Raw genomic sequence first — 18,394 nt, 5'->3', positions numbered from 1 at the left:
CACACCTCAGCCATGGATTGCACAATCCTTTCACTGTGTGATAAGACCAATGGCCACCATGAGTTCTGCTCATTTTAAAACAATCATTGTTTATGGCCAGTACTCCAAGCATACAAGATTTTAATGACTCATTACAAGAAAACTGTTGGTAATATTCATGTTTAATATCTAATTTTGTGTAGTGTGTAGTGTGACAAGGGCAGAAATCTTTTATAATGGAAATTGGAAGGGCTAATACTGACACATTCAGTGTGACTGAAGTTAAAATCACAGTTAAAGACTGTTTCCCAGTTCCACACTACATTCCAAACACATACTGCATACAGAATACATCAATACCAAGCACATACTACCACTAATTACATACCACAATTAAGTACATACTGTATACTGCTTTTGCATCATTGCATTACTTCCAGTTAGAATAAAATGGTTTGGTTGATTAAGACTGGTTTAAGGCCACTGTCTGACTGCCAAAACATTTGCAAGGACCACCTCCCCAAATAAATGAGAAAAATAAAATGAAGCAGTAAAAGGATTTCACCACACTGAACACATTGTGCTTTCAGCTCAGCATCACTGGCTGACATCGTGAATACCAATCTATGGTATTCAGGAATATATTTCCTCACCACAAGCTTTGTAGTTTTTACTGCCACTGGGTTGTTTGCCACATCACTTTTTGGTTCAAAAACTGAACCTTGTGCCACTACATTTGAGGGAGTATATCTTGCTAACATGGGCTAACATGAGTTTACCTCTACCTGATGATGTTTTGTGATTTGAGTAGTGATGTTCAAATGTTACTGGTCATTTTATTTATTTATTTTAATAAGAGATTTTGGTTTCTTTTCTCCCAGTGAGTTCTTAACACTTCCACTGGCTTCTGGTCATTGTCTTGCGGGAAAATAAATCCTCTTCCAAGTCATAGTTCTCTTTCAGACTGAATCAGATTGTCCTTATATTTTGCTGCATTTGTGTTACCCTCTACCGTTGCAAGCCTTTCAGGGCCTGGTGCTGAGAAGCATCACCACAGCAGGATGCCACCATGCTTCACAGTGGGGATGGTGTGTTTGCGGTGATGTGCAGTGTTTGGTATCCACCAAACATAATGTCTAGTCTGATGGCCAAAAAGCCCAATTTTGGTCTCATTAGACCAAAGAACCCTCTTCCAGTAGACCCAATAATCTCCTGCATGCCTATGGGTGAACTCTAGTAGAGATTTAATATGAGCTTTCTTCAACAGTGGCTTTCTCCATAAGGCTTTGACTGGTGAGAGTCTGGGCAACAGTAAGCAGAGTTTCTCCCATCTCAGCTGATGAAGCTTTTAGCTCCTCCTTGGTAGTCATAGGTGTCTCACTAGTCTCCTTCTTGCACAGACTCTCAGTTTATGAGGACATCCTGCTTTTGGCAGATCTGCACATGAGCTATAGTCCTATCATGGATTTAATTGAAATCCAGAGGATGTTCAGTGACTTTTTTTTGTATCCACCCCCTCTGCTGAATTAGGTCAGTTCTTTAAACGGGGGTGATTATTTATGCAATCACTTGCTTTGCATTATATATTTTTAATTCATTGACTTTACTTTGTAGAAATCTGTTTTCACTTCGATAATTAAAGAGGGTTTTTTTTGTTTGTTTGTTTAATTTTTGCAAATTTCCATCTAAGAAGCCAAATTATATTGAGTATGATTCCTCTTAGAAAAGCAATGAAAGGGGAATACTTTTTATAGGCACTGTATTGTACATAGATACATTTGATAGTACATATGGAGTTGGGACACGATGCCAAAAATACATCTCTCTTGCCAGTGGACCTTATTTCCCCCAAAATAAACTGAAATCTGTTAAATCGTTCATGAAATGTACTGCTAATTAAGGAACAGGCAAATGAAGAGCACCGACACCTGCTTGACAGAGGTTCACTCCTCCTGGACGCAAAACTGTAATTCTGCATCTTTTGAGCTTAATAATAATAATAATAATAATGACTGAAAGCAAACCCCAAATGGATAATGTTCACGATGAGAAGCAAAGCTTTTGAGCAGCTGTGAATGTATTGCTTGGTTACTAGCTTCTTGTCTTGTGTGTGTCAGCTGTCTATGGAGCCAAACTCAACTGACAAAATTTATTCAAGGACCACACACAGACAGCTCGGAAATAAAACTTGTGTAAGACCACCCAGATTTCTGTTTTTAAGTGATAGTAAGTAAGTAGTAATCATACTGAAATAAAAAAGAGGTATAGAATTTCTGTAGGTTAGAACAGTGCTTGGTCACACAACAAACGTGTGGACGCACAGCTGCATCTGTCAGGGCTGCAGAGACAGAAACTATAATCAATTTAAATATCATGTGAATATCTGCTTCACTGAATGACAACTACACAAATTCAAAAACTACTTCACGACGTGAACTGCATTCATAAAATTTATTTTTTATAGATATATTCATCTTTACAGTAATGTATGTATGATAGTATGTATGCATTTATATAGAAATCTATGTATACCTTTCACAGAGGAGAACAGAACCACATGTGAGCGCTGTTAACACAACGACAGAAGCTCTGGATATTAAAAGGTCAGACATTCTGAATTCAGCAACAGGGAACAAAAAGATGGCATCACAAATATGATCTGAACACCAGCATCTCAGCCATCACCATGACTCAGCTAATTTCTTTCAATTACAATCACTTCAGTGATATTACAATCATATTTTATATGAAATAGTCCTACCTATTCAGTTGAACTACACTCAGCTAAAGCCTGTACACTTTGTAAAACAGAAGTGAAGCTTATTCAAGTGGGAACTGCTGGTGACTCTGCCGTCCACTGTCCGACAGCAAGGGTCTGACTCGACTGCTGAAGACGAGCTGGGGCACGCAGGGACAGCAGACACGGGGATCTGAGAAACATGTTTTTTGTCGTTTTGTTTGTTTGTTTTAAGGAAAGAGCATAACAGAAGGGAGAATGCTCAGATCAGTCCAGGATTTGATTTCACTGGGTCAGTGCAACTCCATTTCCAATGACCCATGTGTACAAATCAGCAACTGATACATCGGATTTGTCACTATGCCCAATAATTTAGAAAGCTGACAAAAAAAACACAGCACAGCACATAAACAACTGCATGATAAGCCTAAAATAAGACATTGCTTTCTTTTGCATCCTTATTTAGTTCAAATTAAACAACATTCTCTGATTCTCTGATGACCAAACGGGAAACCGAGGACTTTTAGCAGCTTTACGTCCACATTCCTCTCATCGTTGTCTGCTTCCACCCCCTTCTCATGAGAGCACAGCACCTAATCAATAAACGGATGAAAAATGTACACAAGTTTCTCGTCTCCTCACTACACAGCTCAAATCAAGAAGCAGTCACATATTGCACTATGAATGCAAAAATACCAGTCTACACTATACAGAAAAGTGCTTCTAACATTTGTACAGTTGCAAACATACAGTATGCTACACACAAACACAAGAAACATATACATTAATCAGTGTGCCTGAATGTATGCATCATCATCATCATCATCATCATCACACAGGCAGTTACGCCCTACAGTACAGTACAATAAAAGAACATTTTATGGTCGTCTTCCCCCATTTAAAAGTCAGGTCTGAGTTTAAGTTCAGTTTATAGACGACAAGAACAGGACCCAAAGCCTCATGGGAGAAATGTAGAGGTGCAGGTGTGGTTTGGGTGAGCGGTGAGGCGGAGCTGATGACCCGTGTGGCCTCCAGGCCCTGTCACAGGCCGTTAAAGAGTTTCTGTCGGGGCGTCAAGTAGTAGAGGAAACTTCAAGAATGGACCTTGAAGGCCAGCAGCTGCTCAGAGTGCATGTTGTTGAGCGAGCGCAGATCAGGCAGTTTGAGCAGCAGCTTGGTAAAGATGGCTGACTCATTGGGGTGGTTCTTGGTGATGAGGCTTCGCAGGGCACGGATCAACGTCTCCTGCAGGGCCTCCACCGAGTTCACGTTCTCAATACCGGAACGATCTGGAAGAATCAGTGACATTGTTATGACGAGAGATGATGGGAGTTCAAAGTAACAAGACAAATGCTTCAATTGGGGTTACAATGATTTCACACTCATGTGTAAATGTAAGTGGACCTCAAGTTGTGACTATTTTATCAAACTATTTACAAGATCAAGATTAAACTTGATGCCCAAGTATTAGTTTTTGATTAAATAAACTAGTTTTGATCTATCCACTGTCCACCTCCGTTTTCCAAATGTAATTTCTTGAAATGCTTTTTTTAGAATTTTACAATTTAGCTTAACTATTCTTGCATTAATGTCAACCACTGACAGCTGTGTCTCGCAGGATAATGGTCACAACACAAAACTTATACCCAATCAAAATACTGAAAATGACCCATCTGTAGTTCAAATATACTCTGTGGTATGTACACTGATAGTATATGCATTGTATTGTACTTGATGTGCTGTCGAGTGCTTTAACCAAATCAAAAAAGAACGAGTGTGAGAAACCAGACAGTGAACACAAACCCACCTGCAGATACCAGAACCACGGCTGTGAAGAGGCTCATCTCCTCTTCACTGAGGCCCAGGTTGATGAGCTTCTCACTGAAGTCAAACATGGAGTTGAGGAGGTCACCAGCCCCCATGGCTCTCAGAGCATCCACGCTGTACTTCTTACCACCCAGGAAGGTGACGGTGCGGTCCTTCACATCGAAAAGTGAAGCGAAGCGAACCACCAACACCTGCAGAGCACAATCAAGAACGTATATTATGTAAAGGATGGAGCCACCATGACGTCACCCACTGAGGAGCTGTATGTGAAGCTCAACATGAGCAGCTCTGGCTGTGGCCATCTTGGTTTTGTCTGACTGCTTAACCCCCAGCTAAACCAAAAACGGCAGGGCAAATGGAGCATGGACGGATCTGAAACAAGCCAGTTACTGAGACTCACCCACCTAGCTCAAAACTGCCAAGCTAGCTAAGGCTACCAAACTAGACTATTACTGTGTTCATACCATAGACTGTACTTCAATAAATAAGCTAAAACAGAAAGCAACAACAGATGTGACACCTGCAACAGCATCAAAATGCCATGTATCTATGCAAACAGAGAGAAGTTCAGTGGCACGTGGCTATTTACCTCAAAGGTGCCAGCCTTCAGCAGGCTGACCTGGTCAGGTTGCGACAGGTCTCTGAAACCTGGAATCTTCTTGGCAAACTCCACCACCTCCCTGACAGCGGGGGTGAAGCTCTGAGAGAACTCCTCCCACACCTCATGGCCTGACTTCTGAGGGTCCACATGAGCAGAAGTGTTCATCGGACAAACCTGAATGCAGCACAGAGGAAAACATTACAGAACGACATTAAAGAACAGATTGCTCATAACCTACCTAAATAAGGGGGGCATGAGGTTGATACAGTAGAAGAGTTGGCTGAAGAGCCAGATATTTTTCTCAGCTGTTAGTGGAGACCAAAATGAACAGAAACATAAAATTCCGAGTAAATTCTAATGCTGCTCCGTGCTGGATGTGTTTTTTGAATAAGCATAAAGCAACTTATGGGTAAAGCCATATTAGATGTATTAAATACATAAGGTGAGAATATGTCAGGGTGCTGCTCCCAAGTGTCAATAAAAAGAGTCAATAAAAGCCGATATCATGCTATCAGTCAGTTCCGCAATAACTATTTTTTTTAATTTCCCCCATCTATTCTTCTATTTTATCTATTGTTATTTATCTGACCGTACAGTAATATGTTATGTTCTTACTCACTGACAGCTGACTGGCCTGCACTGCTTAGTGAAGCATGCTGAACTGGCTTCGTATCTGAGAGGTGCTGCACATTTCTTTCCTCCTGCCATCTTACCAGATACATCCTGTTGCCTCCCCTCCACAGGGGACCACCGCTGGCTGGGCACTCAGTGGGTGGGGCCCTGAAAGCTCCGTGTGTGTAGGCTGGACTGTGGCTCGCAGCGGCACTCCTGGACAGTCTGAAGGGGCAGTGGTTGGTGGTGGTGGTGGCCTCCTGAGTCTGGGAGCCCAGGCTGGCAGAGGGGTCCTGCGCTGCCATGGTGACCAGATTGTTGTGGTGGTTCCAGACGTCCTGCCGCTCCTCTGTCCTGTGGGTAGTGGTGTTTTTGGCAGAGCCACTGTTCAGGGGGCCTGTGGCGGGCGGGGCCTCGGCTGTCAAGCTGCTCTGCTCTTGGTTGTACATGAAGGTCTCCTGGTGGGCCCTGGTCACAGAGCCGATAACCTCCTCCTCCCCGCTGTCCGATGCTGAACTGGGGCTGGTGTCCATGGCCACGGCCGGTTCAGGGTCAGAGCTGGAATCCGACTGGCTGGATGGTGAGCTGGAGGGAACGGGACCGCCATCCTCAGAGGTAGATTCTGTGGCACTGGCTTTCAGCGGTTCACTGATAGGTAGCGTCTGGCTGCTGTGCAGTTGGTTGTTGTTCATCATGTTGTTCATGGCACTCTGCATTTCCAGCAGCATGCGCTGTTTCTCCCGCTTAGGGATTCGGCCAAAGCGGACAGCTGAAATGAGGATGAGGAGAAGATCATTTGAAGAGTCACCTTTATTTTTTTACAGTGTTGAGTTACAGGTTAGACATTCAGTCATAATAACACATTTTTATTTTCCAATAATGAAATTGTAAAATACTTTATGGACTGTTACTTAATCTTGTCTACTGCCACAACAATTAAAAATATCTAAGTGGCATACTTACAGTGTAGTTATCAAACTGAAAGTCTTCTATATTTTGTCCTAATACACAGTTAAATAATAAATCACTTATGCTTCCAAAGATCTACTGCTACCTGTTAGGAGAAAAATACATTTTCTCTGATTGAACTTGGCCTCACTATTTCTTTTACTGAGAAATGGCATGATATGAACAGTATTGCTGGTGATTCATGTGCTCTGGACTGAATCAGTGAGCCTCACAGCAAATACTCACAGTCCCTGGACATGCCCACCATCAGGCATTTCTTGAAGCGGCACTGCTGGCAGCGGTTCCTGTTAATCCTCATGATGGGGCAGCTCTCGTTCTTAAGGCACTTCTTATACTGGATGTTCTGTTGGATGCTCCTCCTGAAGAAGCCCTGTGTGTGCACAAAGACAGACAACATGCTGTGATGACAGAGGTCCCAGGTGGGAACTGTGTGTGGTCACAGACACACATTAGACCAGTACAAGATTTATTTGCATTCAAATAATGAGCATTTCATTTTAGCATATTCACCTCAAATAACACTGAAATTATTTGTAATTGTTGCAGTTTAGAGTTTCACTGATGCACTCGATGCATCAGTCAAAAGCGTGTGTGTGTGTGTGTGTTTCTCCTCCAAGGCGTACTGTGGTGCATTTGCTCCCCACAGTTAACTAGGTCATGCAAAAATGTGAAGTATGAGGGGCAGCTGATATAAATATGGGGAGAGTGAACTAGTTTCCCCTCAGTCTCTGGCTGTAGCTGTACAGATGGCTACGTTGGCGGTGACCCACTTCAACCACAGCCCAAAGTCAGTGCTGCAACCCATCACTGAGACTCTGTGTGTGTGTGTGTGTGTGTGTGTGTGTGTGTGTGTGTGTGTGTGTGTGTGTGTGTGTGTGCGTGTGTGTGCGGGGGCAGGAGGTTGTTTCAGAGAGCCTCCCTCACCTTGCAGCCCTCGCAGGCATGGACGCCATAGTGGAAACCAGAGGCCACGTCACCACAAACTTTGCACAGCAGCACCAGGCCGTTGATTTCTGATTGATACAAAAACATTCTCTTACGGTCTTGTCTGACAACACGCTTCAATGCCTTACCTATAAACCGTAAGTATTTTACATTACTGCCAACCAAATGTCCCACAGTGTAATGCAAGCTTTGAGCACGCTGAAGTTATGCCAGAATTTTTATCTGTGCATTCGGGGGTTTTAACAATTTACTTCATCTTGTGAGAAAATCTACTTGCAGAGCCTTAGAGCAGTTCAGTCATTACTGTGACTGAATGAGCAGGAAGCTCGTGTTTGGCTTTGATTAATGTCCAGGATTAATGCAGTACTTGTTCATTTTAACTTAATAAAAAGAATTTTGTGGTCGTTAAGTAACAAATTTATATTCTTTAATACTCTTTGCTTTCTGCTGACGCCAAGCTTGAGAAAATTTAATGCTAAATGTCCTCAACACATGAAGATGTGCATGCAATCAGTCAATCTGTATGAACCTAAATTAAGTATTCTCACAAATCTCAGTTTGCTGACTTGTCACAAAAACACGTAATGGAATGACTATCTTACTTGTGATGCCACATTTCGCTGCGGAGGAGGAGCGTCCGCTTTTCTGGGTCCCAGGAAGGTTTTGGCAACTGGCGGGGAGCGCCGGGTCAGCCGGCTGACCCTGCTGGTGGCAGCTGGGTGAGGAACCGTGGGGCGGGGAGGATGACTGGTAGCTGCCATTGGAGGAGTCACTGTGGCACGACTCCGGGCTGGAGCCAGAGCTGGACGAGCTGATGTAGGCTATTACGCCTCCTGGTGTGCAATGGCAGAGAGAAAATAAGCCATGATGACAGGGGCCGCAGCAACAAAAGGTCTGGATAGAAAAAGTCCATCTGAGGTGTACTGTAATTTCTATTTGTGGGGGGGGGACTGATGTTACTATACTGTCTGTCGACAAAATAACATAAAAAAACCTCAACTAACAATGACTGGATCCAACTACTAAGTATTATGTATCAAAGCTCTATGCCATAGTGCTCCATTGTTGTCCAAAAGCTATTAGAAACACAGAAATTTTAGCAAAAATTCACACACACCATACTGCTGACACTGCATTTATGTTTATTCCGCATTTAGTTTTTAAAATTATCCGACCTTTGGTGTTTCCTCATTGCATAATACAATAGTATTTCCTCAGCTCCTGTTTTATTTAGTCCTTTATTTGTTTATAACCACAGCTGCAATGGGTGGGTGTGGTTAGGTCGGGGGATTTCTATTGTAATTTTTTGGTTTTGTTTTTTTAATTGTGTGAAGCACTTTAAACTACTGCAGAAAGTAATTCCCAACAAATGCACTGTTTCCTCCTGCTTAATAAAAAGTGACCACGTGAATTTGCTTAAAAATACCAAGTACCTCAGACAACATGGGGAAGCCCCAAAATTTTAAGAGACAGACACATAATTAGTTTTTGCATTTTCATGGAATTATCTGACAACAAAAATGTAAAATGAGGTCAGCCTTCAAAATCAGTAAGCAGAAATTAAATCAAATCTGCCTTTTTAATTCACCAGGGTTTTTTTTTTTTAACTGTGCTGTTTTAGCAGCAAATGTCCCAATAAGGTCTATTATAATGTCAATGCTAATGTCGATCGAATATAGTGGTCGACGCTGTGCTGTCCCCGGAAATCCCTTCATTTTCTGCTGAGGGATATTCAAGTTTCTGTAGGTGGCGTATTTTCCTTTGTCTGTTCTGTTGCTCACGTTGACTTCTTGCTGTGTGCTTTCACTAACTCCACGCGGTTTTGCTGCAGAGCCAGCGAATTAACGAGGGCAGATCACTATACGACAACAGCTCCACAACCAGTAGGAGTCGAGCAGGCAGGCCGCCACTGCCGCTCAGCCGGTTTCTCCCCCTCAACATAGGCTGACCTGGTTTCTTCCCCTGCTATTCTCAATGATTAGGTAACAGCCATTACATAATGTCAGCTTCACAAGGGTGTGTAGTAGGTAGTCTGGCCCCTCCCTGCAGCCATTCACATACACAGGCACCGAGTGCCAAATTACATTCTAAATGGGTTGATTTTATTTCTCCTGACAAGCACTGATATACCTCATACACTGCACCTCAATGAAGGAGACACCACATAGCTTACATTATACTTTTGAGATTTTTGGACAAGCATTAACACTATTAATACGCAACAGTTCTGGCATAAAAGCAGACCTGGGAGAACAGTTTCACTGTGTCCATATTTTCCACAGAAACTCAGTGAGAGAACATCGAAAAATCTTCAGTTCTGACCCAATTAAAAGCCAGCATCAATGAATTCAATTGCATATTTTCTCAGAAACAACATCACACACATTTCCAGAATAAAATGTCACTGCAAACATTAAAAGTCTCTCTAAAAAACACCTTTTAACCTTATATTTCCTTGGGCTACAAAAAAAATAGATAACTATAACTTCTAAACATATTTTCAGATGAAAATCTTTGTCAAAATATTATAAAACACTTTAAGGTACAATGACATTAACAAGGTGGTCAGCTCCAAATGTAACATTCATTAACCCTGCTTAGTATACAGTTCCACAGTACTAAAAACTGACAAAGAAGGAAAACTGAACACAGAGAAAAACTGTTGCTTTCACTCCTAGTGGGAAATGTTAATGGAAACCTGCTGGTCTAATTAAACCAGACAGTCGCAGAAATTAGGCCACTTGGTTCCTATCATTTGATTTTGAAAGCAGTGGCCATTAACAGACACGTAATGAAAGGCTTTCATTCTAGTTTTCAAAGGGAATGTAGCACACTACATTCTCTGTTATCATTTTAGCGCATTAAACAAACAATGTCAACATTAAAATTAGAGGTCAGCTTAAAACTATTAACTCAAGAAAAGAGCTATTATTTCTAGAAGTATTTTTTCAGCAAAGGCCCTGAATAGCACCGCATAACACACAAAGACAATTGTGTGTCCCATGCTCAATGAAAGCACCATAACTATGGGCGTTTTTTTTTTTTCAGCACGCCCCCATAGGCAGCAAGCAAGTTCTTTCCCGGGAAAATTGGGTCACCGCGAGCTGCTGTGAGATGTCTCACGTGTATCCGCGGCTGGACCCCACACCAGCATGATTGGAGGAATTATGCAATGGCGACGTCACTGCGCCTCTCGTCCAATGAGAGGCGACGCACAGGGAGCGTAAACACAGGTGCACATGGCTAGGCTGATGGGTCCATGTGAGACGACTGCAGTGCTACTGAAGCTATCTACTTGGGTAATAACAACAACCCACTGGTACTCCTAACCCAGTTATCCTTAACACCCACGTCCACCTTACAACCTATAAAACTTAAAAGCGCTTTGTCAGAATGTAAGGAGTACTCAACACAGAAGACAAGAGTGTGCCCCCATTATTGCTAGTCGTGCTACTTTCACCAAACCCAATTTCACTGACTCTAATGGCAGGATGTGAGCACAGTGTTAATGCCAATTGCAATGATCTGCAGCTACTGGCATTTAAATTCGAATTAAAGAGCACTTACCAGCTTTGGTCGACTCCATATCATAGGAGTTTGGGGGGTTTTCCTCCTCCTCTGCTACCTCAGTGCTGAAGCCGTTTTTCTGTCTTAGTGTTCAGCAACTGAAAAGTCGCTGATTGGTCCCGGTTGAGAAACTGGCTGTTAAGCTACAACATTTACATTAACGATACACCAACACGGCAAAGACCGTAAAACCTACGGTCGGTCGACGGTGACAGGCAGACTAGCGAAGATTAGTACACAGGAAGAAACAAAATGTCATCAAACCGAAGCATTAAGTTTTCACATACGTGTTTAAACGACGCCGAGATGGCAGTTTTTCGTCCTCGAAGGTGGTGCTAAATTCTTTCTTGCCAAAAGAGACAAAAAAAACCGAAGCTCGTCTGTTTTCAGGAAGCTACACCTAGAAATACACCGCACTCCATTCAGAGATGACAGAGGAAAACGCAGCGACGAGGGCGCAACTCCGATGGTTTGAACGACTGGTTTTGCAGTTACTGTTTCGAGTAGCGAGCAGCGTGAAACCATGTGACCCAGTTCGTCGGCTCCTCCTTCCCTGCAGCCCTGCATTGGTGTCAATGTAACCCACTGACATACTTTCACCAATCAAAGTGAACAAAAACATTTGGCAAGTTTATCCTGAATCTGTAAATGACAAGTGCATTTAAACATACCTTAAAATAATTATGATATTTAGACCAGATTGGTCTGAATAGAAATTTGTCCACGTGCTTTCTTTATGAAATGAAGGAAAAGGTTAACTCAGAAATGTCTTATGAAATGTTTGACAGGTATCCCTACACACAAGTAAATGTTTACTTTCAGATGCTTTATACATTTTATTCCCAAGATACCCAAGATAGATACTGACTGTTCAACCTTCCCAACCTTCTCCACCATGACACTGTGCTGCTTTTGTCTTTTTAAATGGAACGTTTCTTGTATTGTTGTATTAAAAGGGCTTGAGCTGCCGTGCACGCGCGCACACACACACACACACACACACACACACACACACACACACAAACTCTCACTGTCACAGCTGGTACATTTTGTAGCTAGCTTGCAGTTAACACCTGTAGAGTTCATATTTTACTGTTCATTTTAGCTCTGCTTTGGTCTGCACCAGCTCATCAGAAAAGTACTTTCTCTACAGCTGCCGCTGTTGTCAGCACTTTTTTTTTTTTTAACTGAAAGCAGATCTTAATGTTATCTTATGGGATGATGTATAAATAGCACACCACTTTTACCAACATTTTGTGTGTTATTTCACTTTTTTTGCATGTCATTTAACACCATGTATACTAAGTGTGTAGGAAAGGACAAAGCCAGGTGACTTGTCAGATGACCTTTATTGTCTTGGTTAGGTTTAGGAAAAAAGACTAATCTTCTGGGTGAAGGTTTTACCCATCCACCACTGCAACCTGCTCCATGTGCTGACTTTCTCACCACTTGTAATACATCACTGGACATTCACACTTAAATGACCCAAGAAAAGCTTAATGCGGAAGCCGTTAAACGTCACGCAAAAAGCAAAAAAGGTGTTGTGATAACATGCCAAATGACTTGAGACATGAGCGTGTTATTCATATGCCATTTGGTGTGACCAGACTGGATGTCTGCTACTGTTGGAAATGAGGTTGATTAGAGCAGAATTTTGGGCTGGAAAGCCAAAGCAAAGAGCTCAAAGAGGATAAAAAGTTGAGGGGAACTGCAGAACTATAATGAATGTAGTAATGACTCTCTGTGGATTCATAACTACACCACTCACATTACACATAGTCATTTGATCTATTTGTAACGTAAAATTATGGGCTGGAGCAGCTTTAAAATATTTGCTTGGAATCATGTAGAGCGCCGTAAACTCACATTTAAACCTTCCATAAAAAGCCAACTCAGCAAATCAGCCCCTTAAAACCTTAACGAACAACAATTAGTTCATTTGAAGCTCACTGTGTGAGCACTGCACAGTAATGGATTTTCCAATAGTTTGTATTATTTGGGTCATGTGAGATATCTTTCCAAACACTCCAGTATTTGGCAGAGGATAATGTTTGAATAAGATACACATCAGACTAGTGGTTCCAGTTCCAAAACACAAGGTCACGAGGCTTTGGAGCTGCTCTCCCAAAACAGTGAATTCTTCCTGGGTTAACATGACATGGAACGGCTTCCCTCCTCCAAGAGGCAGGAGATGACCAAAGCTGCTCCACATACAGACATAGCACCAGCTGTTTCCCAAGGCACTCTCAGTCCCAGCTAATGTTTCCTCACTGATGACAATGAAACCTTTTAGGAGTAAGCAATCCCACGCTGTACCAACCCATTCTCCACTTTCCTTTTGGAGGGAATTTTTACAGAGCAGGTCAGGGGTTACTGCTGTGTGACCTGTAAGACTAATGTAAGGAGGGGCAACAGAGAGGGAGTAATGTGAGAAATCACTGTTCTCAGTCCGCCCTTCTGTTATCTCATTTTACCCTTTCGCTCCAGGTTATTATTTTAGCTGAGCTCTATATCATGTTGTCAAAATCACCCAATGAATTTATTTAGCAGTAGTTAACAAAGGAACATACACAAACACCAACAACAAAACCAAAAAAGACACCACAAGTAAGTATCTGTGTTCTCCAAAATCCTAGCTGAGCCAGTGCTTTTGAGATATTGCTGCTTCAAGCCCAAAACAAGGAGGAGAAAATCAAAGAGCAGGGCCGCTAACGTCTGATCTACTCCAGTGGAGCTGCTCAGAGGCCTGCAGATCAGACTGATGATGTGCTGGCATCTTCCAAGTGTGTAACTGTTGGAAGGCGAAGAGGCTGTTGCTGACAAAGACAGCATTGCTCTTACTGATTAAATAAAGGTTGAAAAAAAAGGAGGAAAAGCATCCTTTATTTGGCTTTAGGCTACAATAAAGTGATCATGCCAAACAAGCTGATAGCAGGAGATTGTCGTAATGACAATGAACACATGGAGTTAAATGCTCAATAATACAAGCCCAACATGAAGAACATGAATCTGTATGGTCAAAGGTCCCTCTGCTTTATTATTTCTCAGGATAACAGCTATTGTTTATGTGTCAACATCTTTAAAATCTGAATATATGGTGGAGAAGATCATTCTCACCATCAGGACCAGTTGTTCTACTTCACTCCCCTTCTTTCACGTCTTCAGCACCAGCAAAGAAATGACTGAATTATAAGAAAAATTTACTTACTCACTTACAACCTAATTTTCTATTACATCTGAAAGGGTTGTTGTGTTAGATGTTTCATCCTCAGATTAGTTTGCATCAAGGCTGCAGTATTTCCCCCATCTGAACACAAAAGAAAAGCATGACTGTAATGTGAAATGTGTACAGTGGCCTGCTGTCCTGCTGGTTCAGATAACCCCTGGTTCTGTTCATATAATTATAACTTGCTAGAATATATGTACACTCAAATACTGATAAAAGCAAAGTGGTGGCAGTTATTTTGAGTGTACCTTACAATGGAGGCTGAAACCTTTAAGTGCCACACTGATCAAGTGTAGGTGGAAGAGAAATGGCTGCATTACTCATTCTCTTTCAGAATAACCTGCCCTAACCCCTGCCTTGGTACATAATAAATCAATACAGATTGATTTTTATTTACTTCCTGTCCCTATGTAGGTGTACCTTTAAAAGAGTAAATATTAGACCAAACCCACAGTCTTTCCCAGGGACCCCAAGGGTGTCCTTTATAAAAAGCTGTGTTGTGCATGTTAGTGTTTTTTATACACGACTACATTTCAGACTACTTTTTATCACCTTAAAACAACAGAAGGCTTAAAAAGAGCAGGAGGGTCCAGACTGGGTTTGGCTCTACTACAGCTGGAGGGGAGTCAGCCATTACACAAGGAATCAGTTCCAATCAACGTGTGGAGCCAAATGCACTAAGAAATGAATGACACCAGTTAAAGTGGACGCCATGAGCATTTCGTGATCAGTGTTGGCTGTCGGTGAGTGTAATGCAGCAATTTTGTTTCGGTTTTTCACCAACATTTTGAAAATGCCAAACCTGTGAGGTGAGGCTTTGTTTGCGCTCAGTGGGCCAGACTTGGACATTCCAGTTATTGGTGTTCTGTCAAATGATTCAATATCCAAGAATTAAAAAACATTTCTTTCAAATATACAATCATAACTGATGTTTATTCCACTTGTAACTGTTTGGAAAAGTCTCTTCATTGAATAGATAATACTCACTTTGGTTTAAAATTTAAATTCTGATGAAAGGCCTGGACAACCTGAAACAAGGACACACAATATTTAAAAAAAAACATGCAAACACTTGCTGGTTACAGTGGTGGCTTGCATTTATCTTTCTGACTTGTAATGGCACAGTGTCACTATGCACTATGTATTGGAAAAATAAGACTTAGCTGTAAGCCTACATTTATTTTGAGAAGTCATTCACTATGTATCAATATGGATGATTAAGATGTGATTTGCAGGTACAAATGGAAAGTGAGGGAAGGTAATAATTTGAGGTGAATCCACCTGTGTGCAGTTTTCCAACACGGAAGCAGTAGAACACTTAATGTGAGCATCTTTCTAGACAGTTGCTTTCCCACACTGCTCTGCTAGCAACCACATGGACTCTGCTGACTCACTGTAAATGTGAGGTCATCACATAATGCATTGAAAGCCACACAAGATATTTTGAAATCTCATTTCAGGGCACAGATGCATATGCAGAAATTCAATTTAAAACGCGTTTGATAGGTGGCCTTCATCTGATTTGAGGGAGAGGAGAATCAAATGACATTTTATGTGTTTGTTTTTCCCCCCAGGCCTGACAATCTAAAATCAGTTGGACACAAAAAAAAAAAAATTGGGCTGGCAGTCTCAACAAGGCTGATGAGCTGTCAAACCCATAAGAGGTCCAGTTCTGTTTAAAATCCTGACATTCTAACACCTGAATGAACCAGACACCAGACAGGACTGTCACCATAAAAAGGGATGTTTATTTCTTTAATGTACAGACAAGTGACGTGCTCTAACGATAGCGGTGCAGCTGCAGGGTGTTGCGCCTCTTCCAGGCTGCACGGCGGGAGCCTCCGATGGTCAGGTGGAACTTGTGGCCCTTGCCCAAGCCGCGGCTCTTCTTTCCTGCAGATGTCAGGCCACGCATCTCTCTGTGCTTGTGCACAGCCTTTGTGATCCATTGGGTGTCTGGGTTGCGTCTGACGGCCTTGTGGAAGGGGTCGATCAGAATCACCTCGAAGAACTTGTAGGTGGAGTCCTCACCCACCCAGTAGGAGTTGAGCACTCTCAGGGCTCCGCAGTGACGTCCAGCACGCTCCTAAGAAGTAATATGGAATGAGTGAATAACTCTGGCTGATAAAATCAATCCTGTGGTTACCCAGCAAAACGACATAATCTAATGCAAGGTAATACGACACAATTTAAAGCTGCAAAGGCAACGTTGTGTTTCCTCAACACCAAGAAATCCTTTACAAAAGCAGAACCAGAGAACTGGAGTGAACACGCTCATACTTTGCAGCCTACTTCAAATTCATGTGAACTCAGCGTTTTCGTAAAGGCTAGTGCTTTTGAATATACAGTAAATGACAGTATACCAACAGCAAATGCTGCTGCAGATCAGAATCCGAATTCCTTTATGAGTCTGATCTTGGTGTACTGGCAGCCACAATGGTTGAAGCAGCTGAAAATTTACAATAAAAAAAAAACTGAACACACAGGACATGAACAGTAGGGGGCTAATAGACTTGTAGTAGTTGCCTCGTCAGTTGAATGATTACAAATTTGTCACATCTACAACCTTGTTAAAAACATTCAGCAAAATACTAAATATTGACACCTTTGCCTGTCCTACGGCCACACACCAGTGTCTCCAAAACATTTGTCAACACATTACCCAATGAGCAAGTTTAGCTAGCAACCATGGATGAGTTAAAACTCAAAGTCAGCTACCCATGGATAAATCAGATTAGAAAAAAGCATTTCTCAACTCTTGGTTTTATCTACAGATCCAAAGAAGTATGCTGCACTTCTTGTATACAAAGCCAAGCATGCAGTTTGGTCCTCTAGCCACCGACTGATACTGTAAACATGAGTAAACAAGCACGTTGGTGAGCTTGACACAATTCATGATCAAGGAAATGGGAAAACAATGAGTGTTTGAAACACACTGGGTAAACAGTGGAGAAGTGCACCAGGCTGTTGGGAGGTGTAATAGTTTCCAGAACATTTTCACTGCCACCAACATAATCTGTTTTCATAAAAATAACTCGAAACAAACTCATTCTGCTGTCCAAAATAATTCCAGACATGTTATTAATTATAACAGACTAACACCTGCAATTTTTTTTAAGGCAGGCCACCTTTCACATTCCTAATTTTGTGTTCATTGTGTCAGTATTTATAATCAGAAAGAGTAACAAGGACACGTTATTTCAGGTGCAGTATACACTGTGCATCGAACATTCATCGGAACCTTCATCAAAGCTACCAAAACAGAACTCATCTTCTGACCTGAAAGCAAAAGTACAGATGAACATACCTCAGCAATGGACTGCAAACTGCGGGCAAACTTGATCTGGTTGACACCATGGTGCACTGGCTTGCCATAGGTGGCACCCTTGGGCACGGGGCGTTTGCGGCCTCCACGTCGCACACGAATACGGTAAATGACGTAACCTGTTTGAATCAAACATTGCGATTAACAAGGCATCAATGATCCTGCACACAAGCACGGGTGTACCACTGGGATCAGCACTTACCCTGCTTGGCCTTGTAGCCCAGCCTACGGGCCTTGTCGGGTCTCGTGGGTCTAGGAGTGCGGTGGAGGTTGGACAGTTGGCGGTACTGCCAGCAACGCACACGGAGCAGGAAGCGCATCACATCGGACTGCTTCTTGCGCCACAACTCCTGCATATACCTATATGCTCCCATGTTGACTTATCTGAAGAAAAGGAACAGTTTTGTAAGTTAAACATATTTAAGGCTGATTCATGGGGTTTTGCATATTAACATCTTACAAACAGACTACACACTGCAGTCAACATCTGCAACAGTTAGATGAGCAACATCATTTACAGAAATCAGTTTGGACACGATTTCAGCAATGTGCCAACTGAGACCCTGGCAAGTCCCCTCAGACCAGAACAAAAGAGCCAATGCTGAA

The 18,394-nt window shown here is 42.2% G+C and overlaps 3 protein-coding genes across 3 annotated transcripts in view; 1 reads left to right on the top strand and 2 right to left on the bottom strand.

Annotated features, from left to right (window-relative positions):
- Window positions 1-7,593, top strand: part of thrb (thyroid hormone receptor beta) — a 109,169-nt gene extending 101,576 nt beyond the window's left edge. The window contains exon 12 of the transcript XR_006845833.1: window positions 7,568-7,593. The gene's annotated coding sequence lies outside the window, so the exon portion shown is untranslated. The remainder of the gene's footprint in view (window positions 1-7,567) is intronic.
- Window positions 2,417-11,794, bottom strand: nr1d2b (nuclear receptor subfamily 1, group D, member 2b). The gene is made up of 8 exons (XM_046417072.1): window positions 11,238-11,794; window positions 8,273-8,503; window positions 7,650-7,738; window positions 6,951-7,095; window positions 5,858-6,525; window positions 5,133-5,318; window positions 4,524-4,734; window positions 2,417-4,005 (listed from the first exon to the last, which is right to left on the bottom strand). Exons 1-8 carry the CDS (start codon window positions 11,254-11,256, stop codon window positions 3,809-3,811), a joined length of 1,746 nt encoding a protein of 581 aa, XP_046273028.1. The 5' UTR covers window positions 11,257-11,794; the 3' UTR covers window positions 2,417-3,808.
- A 4,395-nt stretch (window positions 11,795-16,189) lies between these two features.
- rpl15 (ribosomal protein L15) lies at window positions 16,190-18,208 on the bottom strand. Its single transcript, XM_046418287.1, has 3 exons — window positions 17,991-18,208; window positions 17,771-17,907; window positions 16,190-16,549 (listed from the first exon to the last, which is right to left on the bottom strand). Exons 1-3 carry the CDS (start codon window positions 18,160-18,162, stop codon window positions 16,244-16,246), a joined length of 615 nt encoding a protein of 204 aa, XP_046274243.1. The 5' UTR covers window positions 18,163-18,208; the 3' UTR covers window positions 16,190-16,243.
- Window positions 18,209-18,394: the final 186 nt, after the last annotated feature.

Source organism: Scatophagus argus, chromosome 17 (genome assembly GCF_020382885.2).
Source record: "Scatophagus argus isolate fScaArg1 chromosome 17, fScaArg1.pri, whole genome shotgun sequence".
Lineage (NCBI taxonomy): Eukaryota > Metazoa > Chordata > Actinopteri > Scatophagidae > Scatophagus > Scatophagus argus.
Note: the sequence above shows the minus strand (reverse complement) of the source record. Positions and strands in the feature narration are given on the sequence as shown.